Source organism: Canis lupus, chromosome 29, assembly GCF_003254725.2.
Source record: "Canis lupus dingo isolate Sandy chromosome 29, ASM325472v2, whole genome shotgun sequence".
Classification (NCBI taxonomy): Eukaryota; Metazoa; Chordata; class Mammalia; order Carnivora; family Canidae; genus Canis; species Canis lupus.
The window spans coordinates 17694178-17712695 of NC_064271.1; the positions used below are offsets into that span (position 1 = coordinate 17694178).

At 37.2% G+C, this 18518-nt stretch overlaps 1 protein-coding gene across 1 annotated transcript in view; it reads left to right on the forward strand.

Annotated features, from left to right (window-relative positions):
- PREX2 (phosphatidylinositol-3,4,5-trisphosphate dependent Rac exchange factor 2) overlaps positions 1 to 18518 on the forward strand; it is a 288100-nt gene that overhangs the window by 69473 nt on the left and 200109 nt on the right. Inside the window, exons 2-6 of the mRNA XM_025477924.3 lie at positions 1482 to 1553; positions 2842 to 2964; positions 5431 to 5535; positions 12595 to 12696; positions 16244 to 16405. Coding sequence (XP_025333709.1) covers positions 1482 to 1553; positions 2842 to 2964; positions 5431 to 5535; positions 12595 to 12696; positions 16244 to 16405 — 564 coding nt within the window. The remainder of the gene's footprint in view (positions 1 to 1481; positions 1554 to 2841; positions 2965 to 5430; positions 5536 to 12594; positions 12697 to 16243; positions 16406 to 18518) is intronic.

Sequence of the window (18518 nt, forward strand, 5' to 3'; positions counted from 1 at the left end):
GCATGTACCATAATATATTTGATTACATTATTATTGGGCATTGAGGTTGTTTCCAGTGTTTCCATTTTTGTAGTCAATATACTGTAACCCCTTGCCTGAATGTTTTCTTAGGATAAATTCCTAGAGATAGAATTGCTGTGTTAAAGGGAATACTCATTTAAAAAATTGAGATATATTGTCAAGTTGTACCTCAGAAATGTTTTGCCATTTATACTCTTTTTTAGAGGGGGATGTGCAGAGAGAGAGAGGGAAAGAGAGAGTCTTAAGTAGGCTCCAGAATCAACACGGAGCCTGATGTGGGATTCAGTCTCACAATCCTGAGATCATGACCTCAGCTGAAATCAAGAGTCAGATGCTTAACCAACTGAGCCACCGAGATGCCCCTGTGCCACTTTATAGTCTTACTATCAATGTCCTTGAGGGTGATAACCTTGGAGTGTTATGAAGCATACTGGGTTTTCTTAATTTCTTAAATCTTTGTAAATATAGCGTGTCAAAAATGAGATTCTTACTTTAAACTTCATTTGTTTGATATAGTTTCCAGAGATTCCTTGGAGCTGCTATGTGCCCTGGGGATTGGTAGACTGTAATCACACCCCAACTTGGCTGGTAGTGGCTGAAGTTCTTAAGACAAACAAGGGAAGCAGTGATTTCTCCTGGTCACTAGATAGTTAATGAACAAAGTCTTGAAGACACAAGCCAGATTTGCTGGATGGAAAATCACTTCTCCTTTTCCTTCCAAATTTTCTCTTTTAAGACCTAATATAAATAACTTTTTTTGCCCTTCTTTTCCTTTGCAAAAGTAATAGTCATGGGCCCAAGCTTAATAACTTATTAAGAAGAATGCAGATCTTTGAAATACTGAGGAACTTATTTGCCTATCATAGAGCTATGGAGAGCCCTGACCTGATCCCAGAAATACAAAATCTGGCTTCCTAAAACTTGGGAGGGGGTAGATAAGAGGGGAAGGGAAATCCTTCCATTGCTCTTTGAAGAGTCACCTTCTCTGTCTCTCTTTCACTCTCTATCTCTCTCTTTCTTTTCCTCCCTACCTCCTTCACTCAATCTCTCTCTCAATTCCAAAAGGGTCACTTTGGAATTTCTGGCCATTTTTTTTTTTAAATAAAAATTCCCATTTTTCAATATATTTTGGTCTTTTTGTGCTTCACAAGACTTAGAAGTTTAGGAAACATTTGACTCAAGTGTTTGCCACAGAACGTTTGAGATCCTCCTGGTGAATAAATTCAGTTCATATATACATGATCACTTTTGGTCCTGCCCCAAAACTATGAAGGATATAATTCCCAGGTAGGAACCACAGTGAACAAGGGTTTCACCTTTTACGACAAAACTCTTCTTCTCAACAGTTATTGGATTTTTTAAACTTTGGTTTCCTGTAAAATATTTAGTTTTCATCAACACCCTGTTATTTTATTAACCTAATGTTGCCTTCATAATATTTCTTTTTTTGTTTCATGCAGGCATTCTTACACCGAATGAACCAGTGTGCTGCATCAAAAATTGACAAAAATGTAACAGAAGAAACAGTGAAGGTGAGGAGATGCAGTTGGTGCTCAACACAAGCACGCGTTCCCCTTAGTTAAACTTTTATCTGGGGGATGTTACTTTAACTTCTTTAGTTTATCCTCAGTTCCAATATAAGTTCCCTGCCAGTCACTTGTGTGGGCGACACTGAGAAAAAGGGAAAGGAGGGTTTGGGAAATGAAACAGAGGGTTAAGAGGATGGGGAACTTTTTTGCCAAGGCCTTAGGACAGAGGAAGAAAAACAAACCCACGACTGAGAACCCCAGTGCCTGTGAGAGGGAGAGAGCAGCACCGTGTGTAAGAGCATTGCTGGAGTTGGCTTAGGGAGGCAAGATGTGGACAAATGCAACTTCCATTGTCTGATCACCAAAGAACAAATGATTTAGATGGTTCAGTGGTGCAGAAAAAGCCTGCATAATATCTTCAACTCAGAAACAAATGTATAAGCATTTCCTTTTAAGCTGCAGGGCAGGAAGGTTATTAAGAGTTTTGTAAAGGGGGAGGAGGTAAATGAAAATTAATTGCACTACTGTTATTACCTATTCAAGTTGTATAAATTATCATTGATACTTAATTTTTGGTACTGATTTGCTATTTTACTTTACTAAAAATAAAAAAAAAATTCCCAAGGATTTTATAGGCCCTTCTGACTATTTTTTCATAAATAAATAGTCACTTTAAAATTCTCCTTACCATGGGAGTATTTTAGTTTTGTGCTTTTGGTTGCAAGCAGAAGTCACTTATTCAAATGACTTGAAGATGCTTCAGCTCTCATATTGAGTACTCCAGACAGAACTCAGGGAGGTCAATAAGATTGCCAGGTTCTGTCTAACTCTTCCCTGCACCCTCCAGGTTATCAGCTTTGCCTCTGGGCTGGCTCCTCTTGTAGCTGCAAAATGACCCTGGAGCTGTCCCAGCTGTCATTTCCAGAGGGGAGGAGGGCTGTCCATTCCAGGTTGCCCTTCCAAAAAGCAAAGAAGCCCTGGCCCCACAAAGCCTGCCAGCAGATCCGTCCTATACTATGTTACCTGCGGCCCATTCTCACTAATTGGGTGGGGACTGTCATGCTTGGATTTAGTCACTCAAGCTTTTCCTGAGAGCCAGGAATAGGTTCCTGGTTCCCAGAGTTGTGTGGGAGTGGAGAGGATGTCCAGACAAAATTGGCGCTTGGCCCTCTGGGTGGGTGGGAAGGATAGCTATGCCCTGAAGTGTTCAGCTTGGAAAGAGAATACTGTACTCTTGGACCTTTTTTTTCCCCCTAACCTGCTTCACTGTTGCACTTACATTTATTTGCAGATGCTGTTCTCAAACATTGAAGACATCCTTGCAGTACATAAGGAGTTTTTAAAAGTCGTGGAAGAATGCCTACATCCAGAACCTAACGCTCAACAAGAAGTGGGAACCTGCTTTCTTCACTTTGTAGGATAAATTTCTGTTTATTTTAAAAGCTCTTTCCCCCTAGATTTTAAGGTTTCGCTTTTGGCATAGTAGTAGGTGGGAATTCAGCATTAGGAGTAAAATGTGACACCGAAAGTTTGGGGTCTTTTAAGGCCAGTGAAATCTTCCACTGAGAGCCAGAAAAGGGGTGAGGGCCTCACATCATCCATTTTATTCAGCGAAGAATAAACAGCCTTTTCTTTTTCCCAACAAGTTAGTTCTTCGCATCCTCTGTAGCTTTGAATTCTAATGAATATTCAGGCTGTTCATAATGAATGGATTTTTATGTTTCTCTCAAACATAGAGCATTTCCCTTCTGAGGCAGAAAATCCTTCCTCTTATAATGTGGCGTGATGAGCCTTTTGTAGTCAGAATGTTCCCTTGTTAATTGATTGGTGACAGACCTGCAGGTGAACAAACCCGGTCACCCTAGGTACACATATGCCTGAATCCGATGTTTCTTAAGGATGGTGTCTTAGAAGCTGTACAGAGTGATGCAGAAAAATAATCAGTTGGTGCTCAGTTGTTTCAAAAGATGTGTCACTCTTATGTGATCATGTCCATCTTTTTGGATATGATAGTTGGAATTATTTGTGCAATTGATTTATAAAGTAAAAAGTCACCTGTAAAATGAAAATTGTTTTCAGAACTAAAGGCCATTCATCCAAAAAAAAAGTGCTGCTATTTATACCATTCCACTGATGCTAATTTTCAGACTACCAATCTGAAGTCCTTTCTTTACCAAAATGCTATATAATTAATGTTTTATTTAAAAATGCATGAGAGTATTTTGTCACAGAAATCACTTTTTGTTTATTTTTATTTCTATTTAGCCTTTATAAAAGTAACTGTGTATAGTTTCTGGGTCTGTAGACCCTGCATATGTTCTTTTTATAATCAGGGAATATTTTCATAAAGGTAATTTTATTAAATAAAATTCCTCCTTGGAATAGGAGGATCAAGCTGTGCTTTCCTTGGGCATGATTGGAAACCATGCATGTTTGTGTCTCCTTAATCCAAACTGTTCCCTTTCATGAAAGAATTCAAATCTGCCAGCTGGAGTATTTGCTTTCTCAGTCCAGGGCTGCACATGGGAATCTTGCACCCTGACATCCATTTCCTCAGTAACACACTATGAATCTGTCATCCATGAATTTATCCAAACTATTTCTGAAGTTTGTTTCATTCTGGGTCATACCATTTCTTGAAGTAAGTAATTCAATATATTTTCTCCTGGCTTTACAAAATAGCACTCAGTGTTGCTTTCCAAATGCATGCCTTTGAAATTTCAGAGGACATACTTCTGTTCTAATACTTGATCAATATATTTTCTGTGTCTTTCTCTTCTTGGTACTGCTTTGATAGGTACTAATCATAGCCAATGAGAGCAAATCTAATGATGTGAGGATGCTCAGAGATCACATTATTCTCTTTTTGAAAGTACTCTTTCTTTGGCAAATACGAAGTTCGCTTATTTTGTTCCTACCTGATCACTTTTTGTGATAGCTCTAGCTATTAGAAAATTTTATGTTAATCCTGAATCTGCCTACCTCTGCCCATCATTGCCCTTGCAGTTTCTACCTAGTGGTCTTAGTTCTGTGTTCTGGAGCTACATAGAGTTGTAAATCCTTTACATTAGGACAGCTATCTGAAAGTAGCTACCATTTCCTTACTTTATTATACTAACAAATAATTTCTGTTTGAAATGACCTCTCATATGTAGTGTTTCCACAGTCCACCATCTTCATCACCTGAAGAATACTCTGAATTCAGAATATTCATTGCTGAATATTCTGCTGTTTGTCCGTATCTGTCTTAAACACAACTGTCCAGATTGGTGCAAATGAACTGCAGGGTACCATGTCTCTCTATTCCTATTTGACCTGTTACATGCTTTTCCCTCTCCCCAAAATGCTTTCTTCCCTCTCCCTGCCTGGGAATCATAGATTCATCTCTTTGGACCTTGCTCAAATACCCCTTTTTTTTAAAAAAAACTCTATCTGGGGCAGCCCGATGGCTCAGCAGTTTAGCGCCGCCTTCAGCCTGGGGCTTGACTCGACCCAGGATCGAGTCCCAATGGAGCCTGCTTCTCCCTCTGCCTGTGTCTCTGTCTCTGTCTCTCTCTCTGTGTCTCTCATGAGTAAATAAATAAAATCTTAAAAAAAAAAGCTCTATCTGAATCCTTTTAGTAAAGCTAAGTACTCTCTTCTCAGTAATTTGCTACCATTTGGTTCATTTACCTATTATTGAATACTCATAGTGGACATTAGCCAATATAATCTTTTTTCCTAGGCTATTCTTCATGGATCAGAGAAAATTGATATACATACAGTAAAGCTCCCAAAACATAGTCAACGCTTAATAAAGTTTGTTCATAAACATCACACAGGTTCATCTTTCAAAATGGCTGCTAACATGACCCTAACTTATCCTTATTCTAATTCACAGAAAGACAAGTTCCGTATCTATGATGAATATTGTAGTAACCATGAGAAGGCACAAAAATTGCTTCTTGAACTTAACAAAATAAGAACAATCCGCACATTTCTTTTGGTAAGTATATGTAAGAGTGTTACCATATGCTAGGATTTGTTGATGGGCTCACTAAGGAGCCAAGGACCAGCACCAGTATGGGTAACAACTACCCATGGGCATTTAATGTGTCCAGGCTAGGAGACCAGAGTCCTTTGATAAATGTAAGAAGTGAGAGTTGGCAGAAGCTTGTGCTGGGAAAACGCTGATGATGCCCTCTCCTGATTGATCGTGAATTGTTTGTGACAACTACAGGTTCCTAATGAGAGAAGACATTTATGCCGAGTTCATCATTGCTTTTAAATCCCTCAGCTCCCTAGGGTTTCATTTACTTTTGCTAAGAGAACTGTAAGTAGAACAGTCACAGGAAGGAAACAGAGCAGGAGTATCGTAGAAAAGAAATGTAAAGATTGACCTTTCTCCTACATACATTCCTTATTCACTTTTCATAGAAAGAGCAAGAATGTATATTTAATTTCTCAGGAGAGCATAAACAAATGCACATGTTGGCAGTAATTTGGACAATTCAATTGCCAGTAAGGACTTACTTGTACAATAAGTATACAAGTCAACAATATTTATTCAGCAAATTGTGAAATGGAGCAGCCATCCCCATTATCCAGTTATAAAGGTTTCTAGCGCCCCAAATAGTCCCTCATTCCTGCTCACAGACCATCTCTACAAGCACCATGAACTCTAGGCAATTGGTGATTTACTTTTGATCTCCATGGTTTGTCTTTTCTGGATATTTCACATAAATGGACTATAATCTTCAATGCCCGACTTCTTTTACTGAGTAAAATGTTTTGAGGTTCATCCTCATCATAGCATATATCCATATGCCATTCCTTTTTATTACTGGATAGTATTCCCTTGTATGGATATACCATATTTTGTCTATCCATTTGCCAGTGTGTGAACATTGGGTCAGCAAGCAACTATGATTAATGACGGACCTTGAAGATCATTTCTGAGAAAGATATTTGTTAATATAAAAAAGTCAGGAGATGTCCAGTTTGAGCTCTTTTATAAATGATGCTGAGATGAACATCCACGTACACATCTTTGGATATTTTCATTCTCTTGGATAGATGCTAAGAGTGGAATTACTAGGTCATAATAAGTTTATGTTTAACATTGATAATCTGCCAAAGTGACTGTGCCATATCCACCCACAATGTACAATTACAGTTTCTCTATATCTTTGCCAACAATTACCAGTTGCAATTACAGCTGTGATAGTGGATGTGTAGTTTATCTCAAGGTGATTTTTATTTGCATTTCTCTCATGACCAATGATATCAGGCATGCTTTCTATGTTCCTATTAGCCATTCATATATCCTGTTGGTGAAATGCTTATTCAAATCTTTTGTCCATTTTTAAATTGAGAGGTTTATCTTATATTGAGCTGTACATGTTCTTTATTTTGGGTACAGTTTTTGTATCTGACATATAATTTGTGAATACTTCCTCCCAGTATGGTTTGTTCATTTAAAAATATTATCTTTTGAAAATCAAAATTCTGGGCTCCAGGGTGACTCAGTCAGTTAAGCGTCTGCCTTCAGCTCACGTCATTATCCCAGGGTCCTGGGATCAAGTCCCACATTGGGTTTCCTGCTCTGTGGGGAGCCCGCTTCTCCCTCTTCCTCTGCTGGCCACTTCCCCTGCTTGTGTTTTTTCTTTCTGTCTGTCAAATAAATAAATGAAATCTTATAGTAAAAGAAAATCAGAATTATTAGCATTTTGTTGAAGTCCAATTTATTAAATTTTTCTCATATGAACATGTTTTTGTTACATAAAGAAGTCTGTATTTGGGTCTTATACTTACTTTGTTAACTTTTATTCCCAAGGACTTTACTCTTTTTGATGCTGTTGTGACTGGAAGGATCCTAATTTCATTTTTGGATTGTTCATGACTACCATATAAACATTTGACTTTTATTTGTTTTTGTTTATTGTGTATTTTTGTAACCTGTGGTTTAAATTCATGTATTAATTCTAGTAGTTTTTTGGTAGACTCTTTAGGATATTTTACATATAGTATCATGTCATGTAAGAGTAAAGACAATTTTACTACTTCCTTTTCAATATAGTTTTTTTTTCCTGACCTTTTGCACTGGTTAGAACCAGTACAATGTTGAATAGAAGTGATAAGAACAGTCACTCCCACCTTCTCTCTGATCTTAGTGGGAAATCATTCACTTTTTGATCATTAAGTATGATGTTAGCTGTAGATTTTTTTCAAAGATGTCTTTTTCCAGTTGAGGAAGTTCCACTATATTCACAGTTTGTTAAGAGTTTTTATTGTGACCTTTTTGCCTTTTCCAATAGAGGTGTTTAAAACTATGAATTTGCCCTATACACTGCTTTCACTTTATTCCATAAATTTTGACATGTGTTTTCATTTTCATTCGGTTTCTGAAAATGTCTAGTCTCTTTTGTAATGTTTTCAGTCCATTCTTTATTTAGAGTTTGTCTTGGAAGGCAGTTCTGCATGGACTTGTGTTCCTGCACATTTTCTGAGCAGAGGAACTGACTGCCTTTTTTCTGCCCCACAATTTAAAGGATGTTTGTATCACGAGCAGCCTCAGAAGGTAGAGATACTTTCTTCCTCCTAAGCAGTGGACCTTCATGTCTGCTGCCATCGTGAAAGACTCATTTCTTAGCCTCAGGTCCCTTGTCCTCTTGACTGTGTGCATGGGCCACCTGGTCTTCCCTGTGTTGCCATGTGGGAACTGGGGCTTGGGAAATCAGCCCCAAAATGGTGGTACTGTTCCTGCTACTGTTGCTGTAGGGAATAAAAAAGTCCTTTATCTCTGCCTTAGGACTTTTGTGTGTTCTTTCAACATCCATGAGTCTGTAGCATGTTAACGTTTGAGCTTGCAGGTAGGATAATATCTTAGAATCATCAGTTTTAACATTCTGCTATTTTATTTCCCAATATTGGAATTTTTCCAACTTCTTCTTATAGTTGATTTTTTAAATTTAATTCCATTCTAGTCAGAGAACATATTTAAATCATTTAAGTCCTTTTAAATTCATTAAGACTTTTTTATGGCTTAGCATATGGTCTGTCCTGGAGCTGTTTTTTTTTTTTTTTTTCTTCTTCTTCTTTCTCTGTATGTTCCATGTGTGCTTAAAAACTATCCATATTCTGCTGCTGTTGGGTGGAGTATTCTATAAATGTTAGGTCATTTTTGTTCATAATGTTATTCTTGTCTTCTGTGTCCTTTCCTCTAGGTGCTCTGTCAGTTATTGAGGGTAGGATATTGAAATCTATAGGTAGAATTGGTACATTGTCTATTTTGCCTTTCAATTATGTCAGTTTTAGTCTTATATGTTTTGGGTCTCTGTTGTTAAACAGGTATTCATTGAAAGTGCTTGTATTGTGGGCACATGGGTGGCCCCACGGTTGAGCCACAGGGCGTGGTCCTGAAGTCCTGGGATCCAGTCGTGCATTGGGCTTCCCACAGGGAGCCTGCTTCTCCCTTTGCCTGTGTCTCTGCCTTTCTTTGTGTGTCTCTCATGAATTAATAAATAAAATCTTTAAAAAAATGCTTGTATTTATATTTCTACTGATCATGTTTTTCTTTGTCTCTAGGGGTATTTCTTTTCATAAAGTCTATTTTGCCTGATATTATTACAGCCATGATGCTTCTTGTACTGTTTGTATATTTTTTCCATTATTTATGTATGTATGTATTTAGGTATTTATGTCATACCTCTGGCAGACTCTATATAGTCAGATCATGCTTTTTTCTATCCGGTCTGACAAACTCTGTCCTTTGATTATAGTGTTCCATTCATTGACTTTTAATGTAATTATTGATACTGTTTTATTGACATGTTCCATTTTATTTTTTCTATGGGTGTTTATTTTGTTCTTGTTGTTGTTCCTCTGTTCCTCCTTTACCTTCCTTAGTGTACTGTTTTACTTTCTCTGTTGATTTTTTTAAACTATATTAAAAAAATTTTTTTTGGGGGGTGATTGCTCTAAAAACAATATGCATCTTAATTTATCATGTCTATTTCCTGAAGTTGGTTATTGTTTTTTTGTTTGTTTGTTTGTTTTTGTTTTGTTTTGTTTTGTTTTTAGTAACTTTCCTGGATTTTATTTGAGAACTTGTGACTCTTGTATGTGCAGTGGCTATCTCTACTCTGTTTTTTGTTTTATAATTTAGCCTTTCTTTTTAGGGGTAACTCCAGTGACTGCTTAACTTAGTTCAGTTGGCAATTTGTTAGAGGTGATCAAGCATTGCTAATCAGCTTGTCTATAGATCTATGTTTGAGTTTGGGCGGTGGGGAAGACATTGAAAGGGCAGGCAGTTTTCAGGTCAGATCTGGACCTGAAAACCGTTTCTTTCCATGGGAACCCCCTTGGGTCTTTCCTGCATGTGCACACAACGACACTTGCTCCAAGGAGGGCTGCGATCTCATACCAACAGAATTGTGGGGATTCTCCATTTTTCTTATAGAGTGTGCTAATTTTATTGACAACACCCCTGTGTGTGAGATTTTTCCTCTCTTCAGTCCCATCAGGTTTTCAGGGCCTATTGCTGTGTTAGGGCCCCTGTGATGGGACAACTGCAATAGAGCCACTGTGAAAGTACAGTTTTGATAAGGCCACTGTGCAGGGTGACCTGGGGACATTGGGGGGCAAGGGGCTGCAGGGGGAAGATGGGAGAAGCTCAGGTGAGAATGCCATAGACTCCCACTGTTCTTACCTGAAAATACAGCAGCTCTTCACGAATAAACACTTCTTAGTTTTTTTTTGTTTGACTTTAGCTGATTTCCAGAGCCCTGGGAATTTGACAATTTTGCTGAGTATTACAGTTGTTTTTTGGGAAAAGGATTTACTGATACTTTTTCTCTGCCACAGCCAGAAGGGGCTCCTATGGCACTAAAATTTTAGGGCTCTTCATAAAGTGTTAGAACTTTGTCATCTTAGTGAATTCATTCTGTTCTCAGCAGAGTTGACTCTTTGTTTGCCTGGGTGTAGTTTATTAATTGAATTGTATCAAGCCATGCCAGTAAAGTCTCGAGAGTGCTGATTTTAGATGATCCTATAGCACAGTCTGATAGGAAACCTGGCTTTTATAATTCCTGCCCTGGCACTAAGGGATTACTAATTATCCAAATGATTTTAGGAAATTCATTATTTCTCTGGTGTCATTTTCAATTTCTATAAAATGGGAATAACAACAATCACCCTTGGAAAAACAGGTAAGAGTTTACAGATGTGGTGATGGTATTATCTGGGGTACCTGTATATGCTGCCAACTCAGTTAAGTTTTCACGATCAGGGAAATCTCTGGGAGCTCATTTAGAAGACATTCTTCATGAACACATTAGGAGAGAGCTGGCTTTCATCAGATAGCCTAAATTGGCAACCCAAGCTCTGCTATTATGAAGACAGTTCATAATCTGTACAGTACTATTAGACAAGGCATTAATAGCATGTTGTTAAGCAGTCATGAGTTTCTTAGGGTACTTCAACCCACAGCTAGGTAAAGGGGGTGACCATATTTATAAGAGGTGCTGACTTGTAAAGAATACCGAAACATCATTGGAAATATAATGGGATATACCTAGATGTGTTTCATACGGTTCCTCTGGGGGCAATACCATGCGGAGTTGGAAAGAATATTTTGATAAACTGATTGCAATAGGGGATGAAGCCCTCAAAGAGCATGCTTGAGTCAGAACACTTACTTCTAAAGTGTCTGAGTGAACTTAAAGTGATGATATTAGTCTTGCTGACTTGAATACACAGATTGGTGCTAGAGCCAAGTAGCTTAGGACAGTAAGGGCTTGTTCTGCTACCCTCAGTCTTTCTTTTTCATCTTTTCCTGCTCAGCACTTGCTCTCTCTTCTCCACTAATATGGGACAGTAATCTTAAAATGGTGGTAGAAAGTTGGCTAAATTATCTGTAAGATATTTGAGGGGCCCTTTTCTCCCTTCATTACATATTTATCGACAGCTTTCTTTTTACCAGTCACTCTGATAGGCATTGCAGAAACAGGATTTGGTACAAGTTTCAAATCTTTTTCTTAATTGATGGTTAAACTATAAAATAAAGAACAGATGCTTCAGAGAGTATAGGCTTTTTTTTTTTTTTTTAATCGGAATTGATTTTCTCTTCTATTTCATCCTACTCTGACTGCTGATTTTGAGATTTCTCCATTCATCTTGCCTCTTTGGAGATCATAGCTGACCTCCTTATCTGAGGCTGGCTGGCCAGTGTCACTGGTCAGGTATTCTAGGTATGCCAGCTAAAAATGACTTAGCAATCACTTGGTTGAAACTTGCCAGTTTTACAGACAGAAAAACTACCATTCTTTTTTTTTTTGTTAATTTATTTATTTATTCATGATAGACACAGTGAGAAAGAGACAGAGAGAGAGAGAGACAGAGAGGCAGATACGCAGGCAGAGGGAGAAGCAAGCTCCATACAGGGAACCCGACATGGGACTTGATCCTGGGACTCCAGGATCATGCCCTGGGCTGAAAGCAGGCACTTAAACCACTGAGCCACCCAGGCTGCCCCTAGCATTCTTAAATCAGCCCAAGTTGCATCACTAGTCAGTGGCAGAGGATGTATAGAACCCAGTTGTCTCCAGGCCTGCTCTTTACAACACAGCACAACACAACACAACACAACACAACATAACACCATAATTCAGCTACAGTACAACTCCCTTTATAAGCAGAATTGATCTGTGTATTTTTGTGTCTATTATTTATTCATCCATTAGTCCATTCATCCATCTGTCTCTCCATCCATCCATCCATTCCTCTGTCTCTATCCTATTTCTTTTCCCTCAGACTTCATAGTCAGGATAATATATATAAATTAATTTTCAGGATATATACTCAGAACATATTTTGGTTTCTATAACTAATATGAAATGGGAAAATACTTCTTTGTCTTCTGTAAATGTTATTTGTGATTGCATGGGTTCATCTCAGAGATAGAGGTAGGCTTTCACATGTTTTTAGCAGAAAACTTTATGATAGAAGAAAACTTCATGTTTTCAGGTTTAAAATATGTAATTAATTATTTTTATTTCTACTGCAGAACTGCATGCTACTTGGAGGACGGAAGAACACAGATGTTCCCCTGGAAGGATATTTAGTAACACCAATACAAAGAATTTGCAAGTACCCTCTCCTTTTGAAGGTATTTTATGTGTTTATTTCACTATAGTGTTTTCCTTGTGTCTGCATATTTTGCTGATGGTCTTAAAATTTTTTTATTTTTTTTAAAGATTTTATTTATTTATTCATGAGAGACACAGAGAGAGACAGAGACACAGGCAGAGGGAGAAGCAGGCTCCATGCAGGGAGCCCGATGCGGGACTCGATCCCGGGTCTCCAGAATCACGCCCTGGGCTGAAGTCGGTGCTAAACTGCTGAGCTACCGGGGTTGCCCAATAATTTGATTTTCTAAAGAAAGGGCAGATCATAGTTACTGGGGAAAATAGCTATATATATATATATATATATATATATATATATATATATATATAGATTAGGAAACAAATCTTTTGGGAAAAGAGACTCATAGTGCTTTTTATAGAAAATAAACTTGTTTGAGTTTTATTTAGAGTAAATGCATTGGTTTCAAGATAGATCCCATTAAATACCTTATGACTGGTTTATATAGCACTTTATCTACAGGGTTCTTTATCTTAAGTAATTCTACTGTTGGCATATTTTTTGACCTCCCCTAATGTTGGCGACTTCTTGATGGCAATGAAGCCAAAGTCAAAGTTACTTAACTTCAGAACTTGGTTTTTAAATCATTATTACAAGGAATGCTGTGCATCACATGGGACAATAAATGATAGGATGTAGGATGACAGTGCTAAGCAAAGCTGCCTCTGGAAAACAGAATAGGCCCCAGTAATTGTTGTAGGTCCACCGCCTTATTACAATAACCAAAAGTTTTATTGTGAAAAACAGATTATAATGTACTAATTATGCTTATACTGCAAGAGTGTGCAAAAAGATTAGAATAGCAATTCTGGAAATGGTAGTTTTTGGAACTACAATAGCAGCACAGGCAGTTGGGGATGGTGGTTAAGCACATGAGCTCTGAGCTCCAGTCCTAAGTATTCTGCTTACTAGCGGTGTGGCTGAACACGTAATCTAATCTCTTAAAGCCTTGGGTTTTTATATATGAAACAGAAATAATAAGGATGAAATTATAGTGTATGTCTGCAAGAATGTGTATATTGGATATGTATATCTGTTTATGTATGTGTGTATATACATACATATACATATGGAAAAGGTATTACATAGAAATAGTAATTGAATTGTTTAATGTAAATCATTAGCACAGTATGTACTCCATATATGTTAGCTGTTATTTACTCATATATATTTGATTCTAATTTATTTTAATAAATTATTACTTGCTATCTAAATTTTTAAAATACTCCCCAATATTATGCACATATTAACTGGTGTTCTTCTTGATTTATTTTTTGAGAAATAAATGTAAGGAATTTGAACTAAAAAACATTTTTTAACTACAACTTCTGTGAGTTGCATAATTGTTTTTTTGTGTAAAATTTCTTTGAAAACAGTTTCTTCTTATTAAAAAACAAGTTAAAATTACTTGGTTAAGCCACGGAGAGAAGCTAACACATGGATCTCCAGTTCTGCAGAGTTTTAGTGTGGTCTTCAGAAGGTGAGGAAGATTGATGCAGATGTGACTCTTGTCTTTCTGAGAGTCCTTCCAGACTTCTGACTTGGTGACTCAGATCACTTCAGTTCTTCCTGGACCTGATTTTGGAATCCCAGGCATTTGTTTGTTTTAAGAGTCAGAAGGGATAGTGATACTAAGAGAAATACGCCATGCTACGTAGTTGTTCTAAATCACTTCTGGATAGGGATGACCACTGGATAGGGTTGGTTCAGCTGACCTCTCAAAAGATAGAATCATGGACACATCCTTACTTAGAAAGAAAAAAAAATCAACTCAGAGCACCTTCAGTGGAAAGATGACATCTTTCCCCTTCTTAGGATGATTATCTTCACAAAGAAACATGAAAAAGCCATTTACTTGTAGTAGATATGTTGGTGTTGATATTTTTTGTGGTTGTTGTACCATCGTGCTGATAATCTCTTTGATTTTGGATGGTTTTATTTATTCAGAGAAAAACATTAGGGATTAGGCTGTGTGTTAAAAAAAAGATATATTGGTCTTATTTGTGGAACTTGAAATTACTGGTTTGGCCAACTAGCACAGGGTTCATAGAAAGTAACTGACAAAAGATTATTACTAGTCATTTATCTTGCTGTTTCACATTATCTAAATTCATGTCTTGACTCCACAGATACCCATTGGGCACAATTCCATAGGGCCCCAAATCATAGCCTGCAGACTGCCTTGACCACTTCACATAATTTACAAATACTTCTACACTTTAGAATTTCTAGAGAAGCCAGCATATCTTTTTTATGGATTTGTGTTCCAACATAAGTTTTTAAATCTTGTCTTGGGAGTGATGTAATGTGTATTCTTTTGGTGCTGGCTCTGCAGAGCCTAGTGTGAAGATACTGAATGCAGGGTCAAAGTTTATGGCAGAATCAGACCTCAAGAGAGTATAACAACAGCATATTTTCCCACTGTATGTTAAGAATTAAGAAAATTCTTTTAAAGACTTGCCTCAGGATTTCTGTAATTGTGTTAGTTACATGATGATGGCAACTGTAGTAAAGAAACAAATGACTAATTAAAAAGCAATGTGGTCACAACTGTCTAGACAGTGGGTGAAGATGTTTAATTTTGTGCTTCTAAACAACAAACAAGACCTTTTAATATATTTAAAAGATTAAAGATCACTCTTGTTCTGATATCCTGAATGGAAAAAAACATAAACTGCCAAAAAAACCCTCCAAAAAATCCAAACAAAAAGAAAGCTATTGAAGGGCATATGGCAATTCTTTCATTGCAGAGAGTGAACCTGAGTTATTGGTGAAAATAGCATAAATTGCTGCTTTAGTGATGGGGTATTGTGGAACTTATAAATTATTTCTTTTGCTAGAGTGTAAAACATTATTTAAAAATAAGACATGTTTTTATAGTTTCTCAAAAATGTGTTAGAAAATTAGGCATTTAAATTATTTTTGAGGGACTCCTGGGTGGCTCAGCAGTTGAACGTCTGCCTTTGGCTAAGGGTGTGATCCTGGGGGACCTGGGATCAAGTCCTGCATTGGGCTTTCTGCATGGAGCCTGCTTCTCTCTCTGCCTGTGTCTCTGCCTCTTTCTGTAATCTCTCATGAGTAAATGAATAAAATCTTAAAAAAATAAATTGTTTTTGAAATTATGGGACATATTTATTTAAAGACTTAATGTTCTGTTAAAGACTCTAAGAAAACATAAAAAATTCTATTTCTGTTGGAGCAGAGGTCAAACAAAAAAATTACATGCTGCAGGTGAGATATTTGACAATCTGAAAGGATAAAGCTAATTTATTTCTTAAAAACAACATAATTTTAAGGAAAAGAAGTAAAGGAGCTCCAAAATGTGTATCAGGGTAACGCATATTCATTGATTGAACCTCTTGTTTTTGTTCTCCATCTTAGTGGAGTTTGTGATGTCACTTCTGAAAGTGGCTCTCACGATCTCTGCAGTTTCATTTCCTGGTCAGTCTGAACCTGCTGTACCAGAAAGCTGAAGATCAAAGGGTGATTTGCTTTTTGTGTATAAACAGGAGTTGCTGAAACGGACTCCAAGGAAACACAGTGACTACGCAGCAGTGATGGAAGCCCTCCAAGCCATGAAAGCTGTCTGTTCTAACATAAACGAGGCCAAGAGGCAGATGGAGAAGTTAGAAGTTTTAGAGGAATGGCAGTCTCACATTGAAGGCTGGGAGGTACATTCACTCTACTCAACAATGGAACTTAAAATAGTTTTGTTGTGTCTTAAGCTGTGTGTAGTATTGTTGACATTGGATAGAACCATAAATGGTCATTTTCCCAGATAATGCCACAGGGCTGTAACAGTTTCCATAAAGTGCTGTCATTATTATTTTTAAATACCTTTAAAGTGCCAGTTAATTGACTTAATGTCAACCTGAAAGCAAGAGAGTCATCTAATATTGTATGGGTTATAAGCTATGGTATTTCAGTATTTGTGCACCTTGATTATCCTTTTTCCTGTCTTCCTTTGGTCAATAAGTACAGAGCCAGAACCCAGGAGAGAGTAAGGAAGGGGAATAACACTCCATACGTGTTCTGTGATACTGTTATTTTCAGATTCTAAATTAGGTGTTTGATGATGAATTTCATTTTAAGCTCACTTTATATCTCTAAATTTGAATTTCTTCATTTCTAAAATGAAGGAACTGTCTATGATATGATTTTTAAGGTCCATTCGAGATGAAAAGTTTTATGGATTTATGATTCATTAGAGAAAGATTTTTTTAATGATAAAACAAATGAAGAGCGATATTTAGATTCTATTCAGAATCTGTAATATGTTTTCATCTATGGTAACTTTGAATCCCCATTATTTCATGGGGTTGGAACCTTATTTTATTTTAGTGCATATTAAAGCATAAACTAAAATTTTGTTTTTATAAATTGACTTAATTGAGATGAGCATGAACTTTCAACTAGGATAACTTATTTTTATAAAGCAAGTAGTTAATTTTTTAAAGGTATAAAGATTTAAAATGTTTCCAACCAAATAATGTGTCACACATATTCTAGTGGATTGCTTTTTATCTTTAGGGCTTTATAATTGACTAATTTGTTTCATATCTTCAATATGTTAGTTCACATTTATATTTAAAATTATATCCACTTGGATTTGCAAAGAAATCTCAAATATTGACCTCTGGGAATTCCCCTATTTATCCACTCTTTACCATGAAACTTTTCAAATACTAGTTGGGATCTAAGCTTTCTCCTCATCTATATTCTTTGATTTCAAGTGTCCAGGGTGACCTCGTATTTCAGCATGAATGCTACTTATTTCAGTCAATTAAAATGGTTGTGTGTTTTACAGTTGATTCATGATGATAATTCCTTTCCTAGGGAGCGGTTATCCTGCTGAGATGAGGAAAATGGACTTGTTTGCTTTTGTCATTCTGTTGTCATTCAAACATTGGAAGAGAATCCAAACTTGCTTTAAATTGCAGGGTTTTTCATTGATATCTGCCAGAACTTTTACCAAAACAAAATTTCACAGATTCTTCTGGGTACTCTAGGGAAATGGAATCTTTCATGATTTTGTTCCTCCTCATGTATATCCTATAAATTGAATCTACTGCAGAAATAAAAGATTCCTTTTTTTAAGAGATTTTATTTATTTATTAGAGACAGAAAGAGAGAGAGAGAGAGAGAGCGAGCACTAGTATGCAGAGTGGTAGGCAGAGAGAGAGGAAGAGGTAGACTCCCCACTGAGCAGGGAGCCTGATATGGGGCCTGATCTCAGGACCCTAGGATCATGACTTTAGCTGAAGGCAGATGCTTAACCAACTGACCACCCAGGGCCCTAAAATAAGACATTCTTTGAAAAGTGTTGATATTTCTTGCACTGAGCATTCCAGTTACTCAAAGGAAGAATGTGTGGATCATACTGTGTCATATACAGCTCATAACAGTGGGTGCCTCTATCCCCCCAGCCTTGTATTTACAACAAACAGTTGGAGTGCAAGAGGAAGATGGGGCATCAGGATAGAGGAAAGGAGCTGCAGGAATTCAGATATGACTACAGTTCGGGCATGCACAGAGGAGATCATATGAGTGTTGGGTCCCAAAAAGGGCAGCAATGCAGATTCTACTTGAGTAGGATTTGAATATGATTGCATAAGACATAGGCATGCTGCTTTGGAGGTTTTTGGGATGTTGAGGGAATGCAGCTTGGAGGAAGACCCAGCCAACTGGTTGGTGACTTGTGATAAGAACTTGATTCCCCACCTCAGTCCACCACCTTGGAGAGAGGGGGAAGGCTCTGGTTCCTTCCTGGAAGCTTAGGAGAAA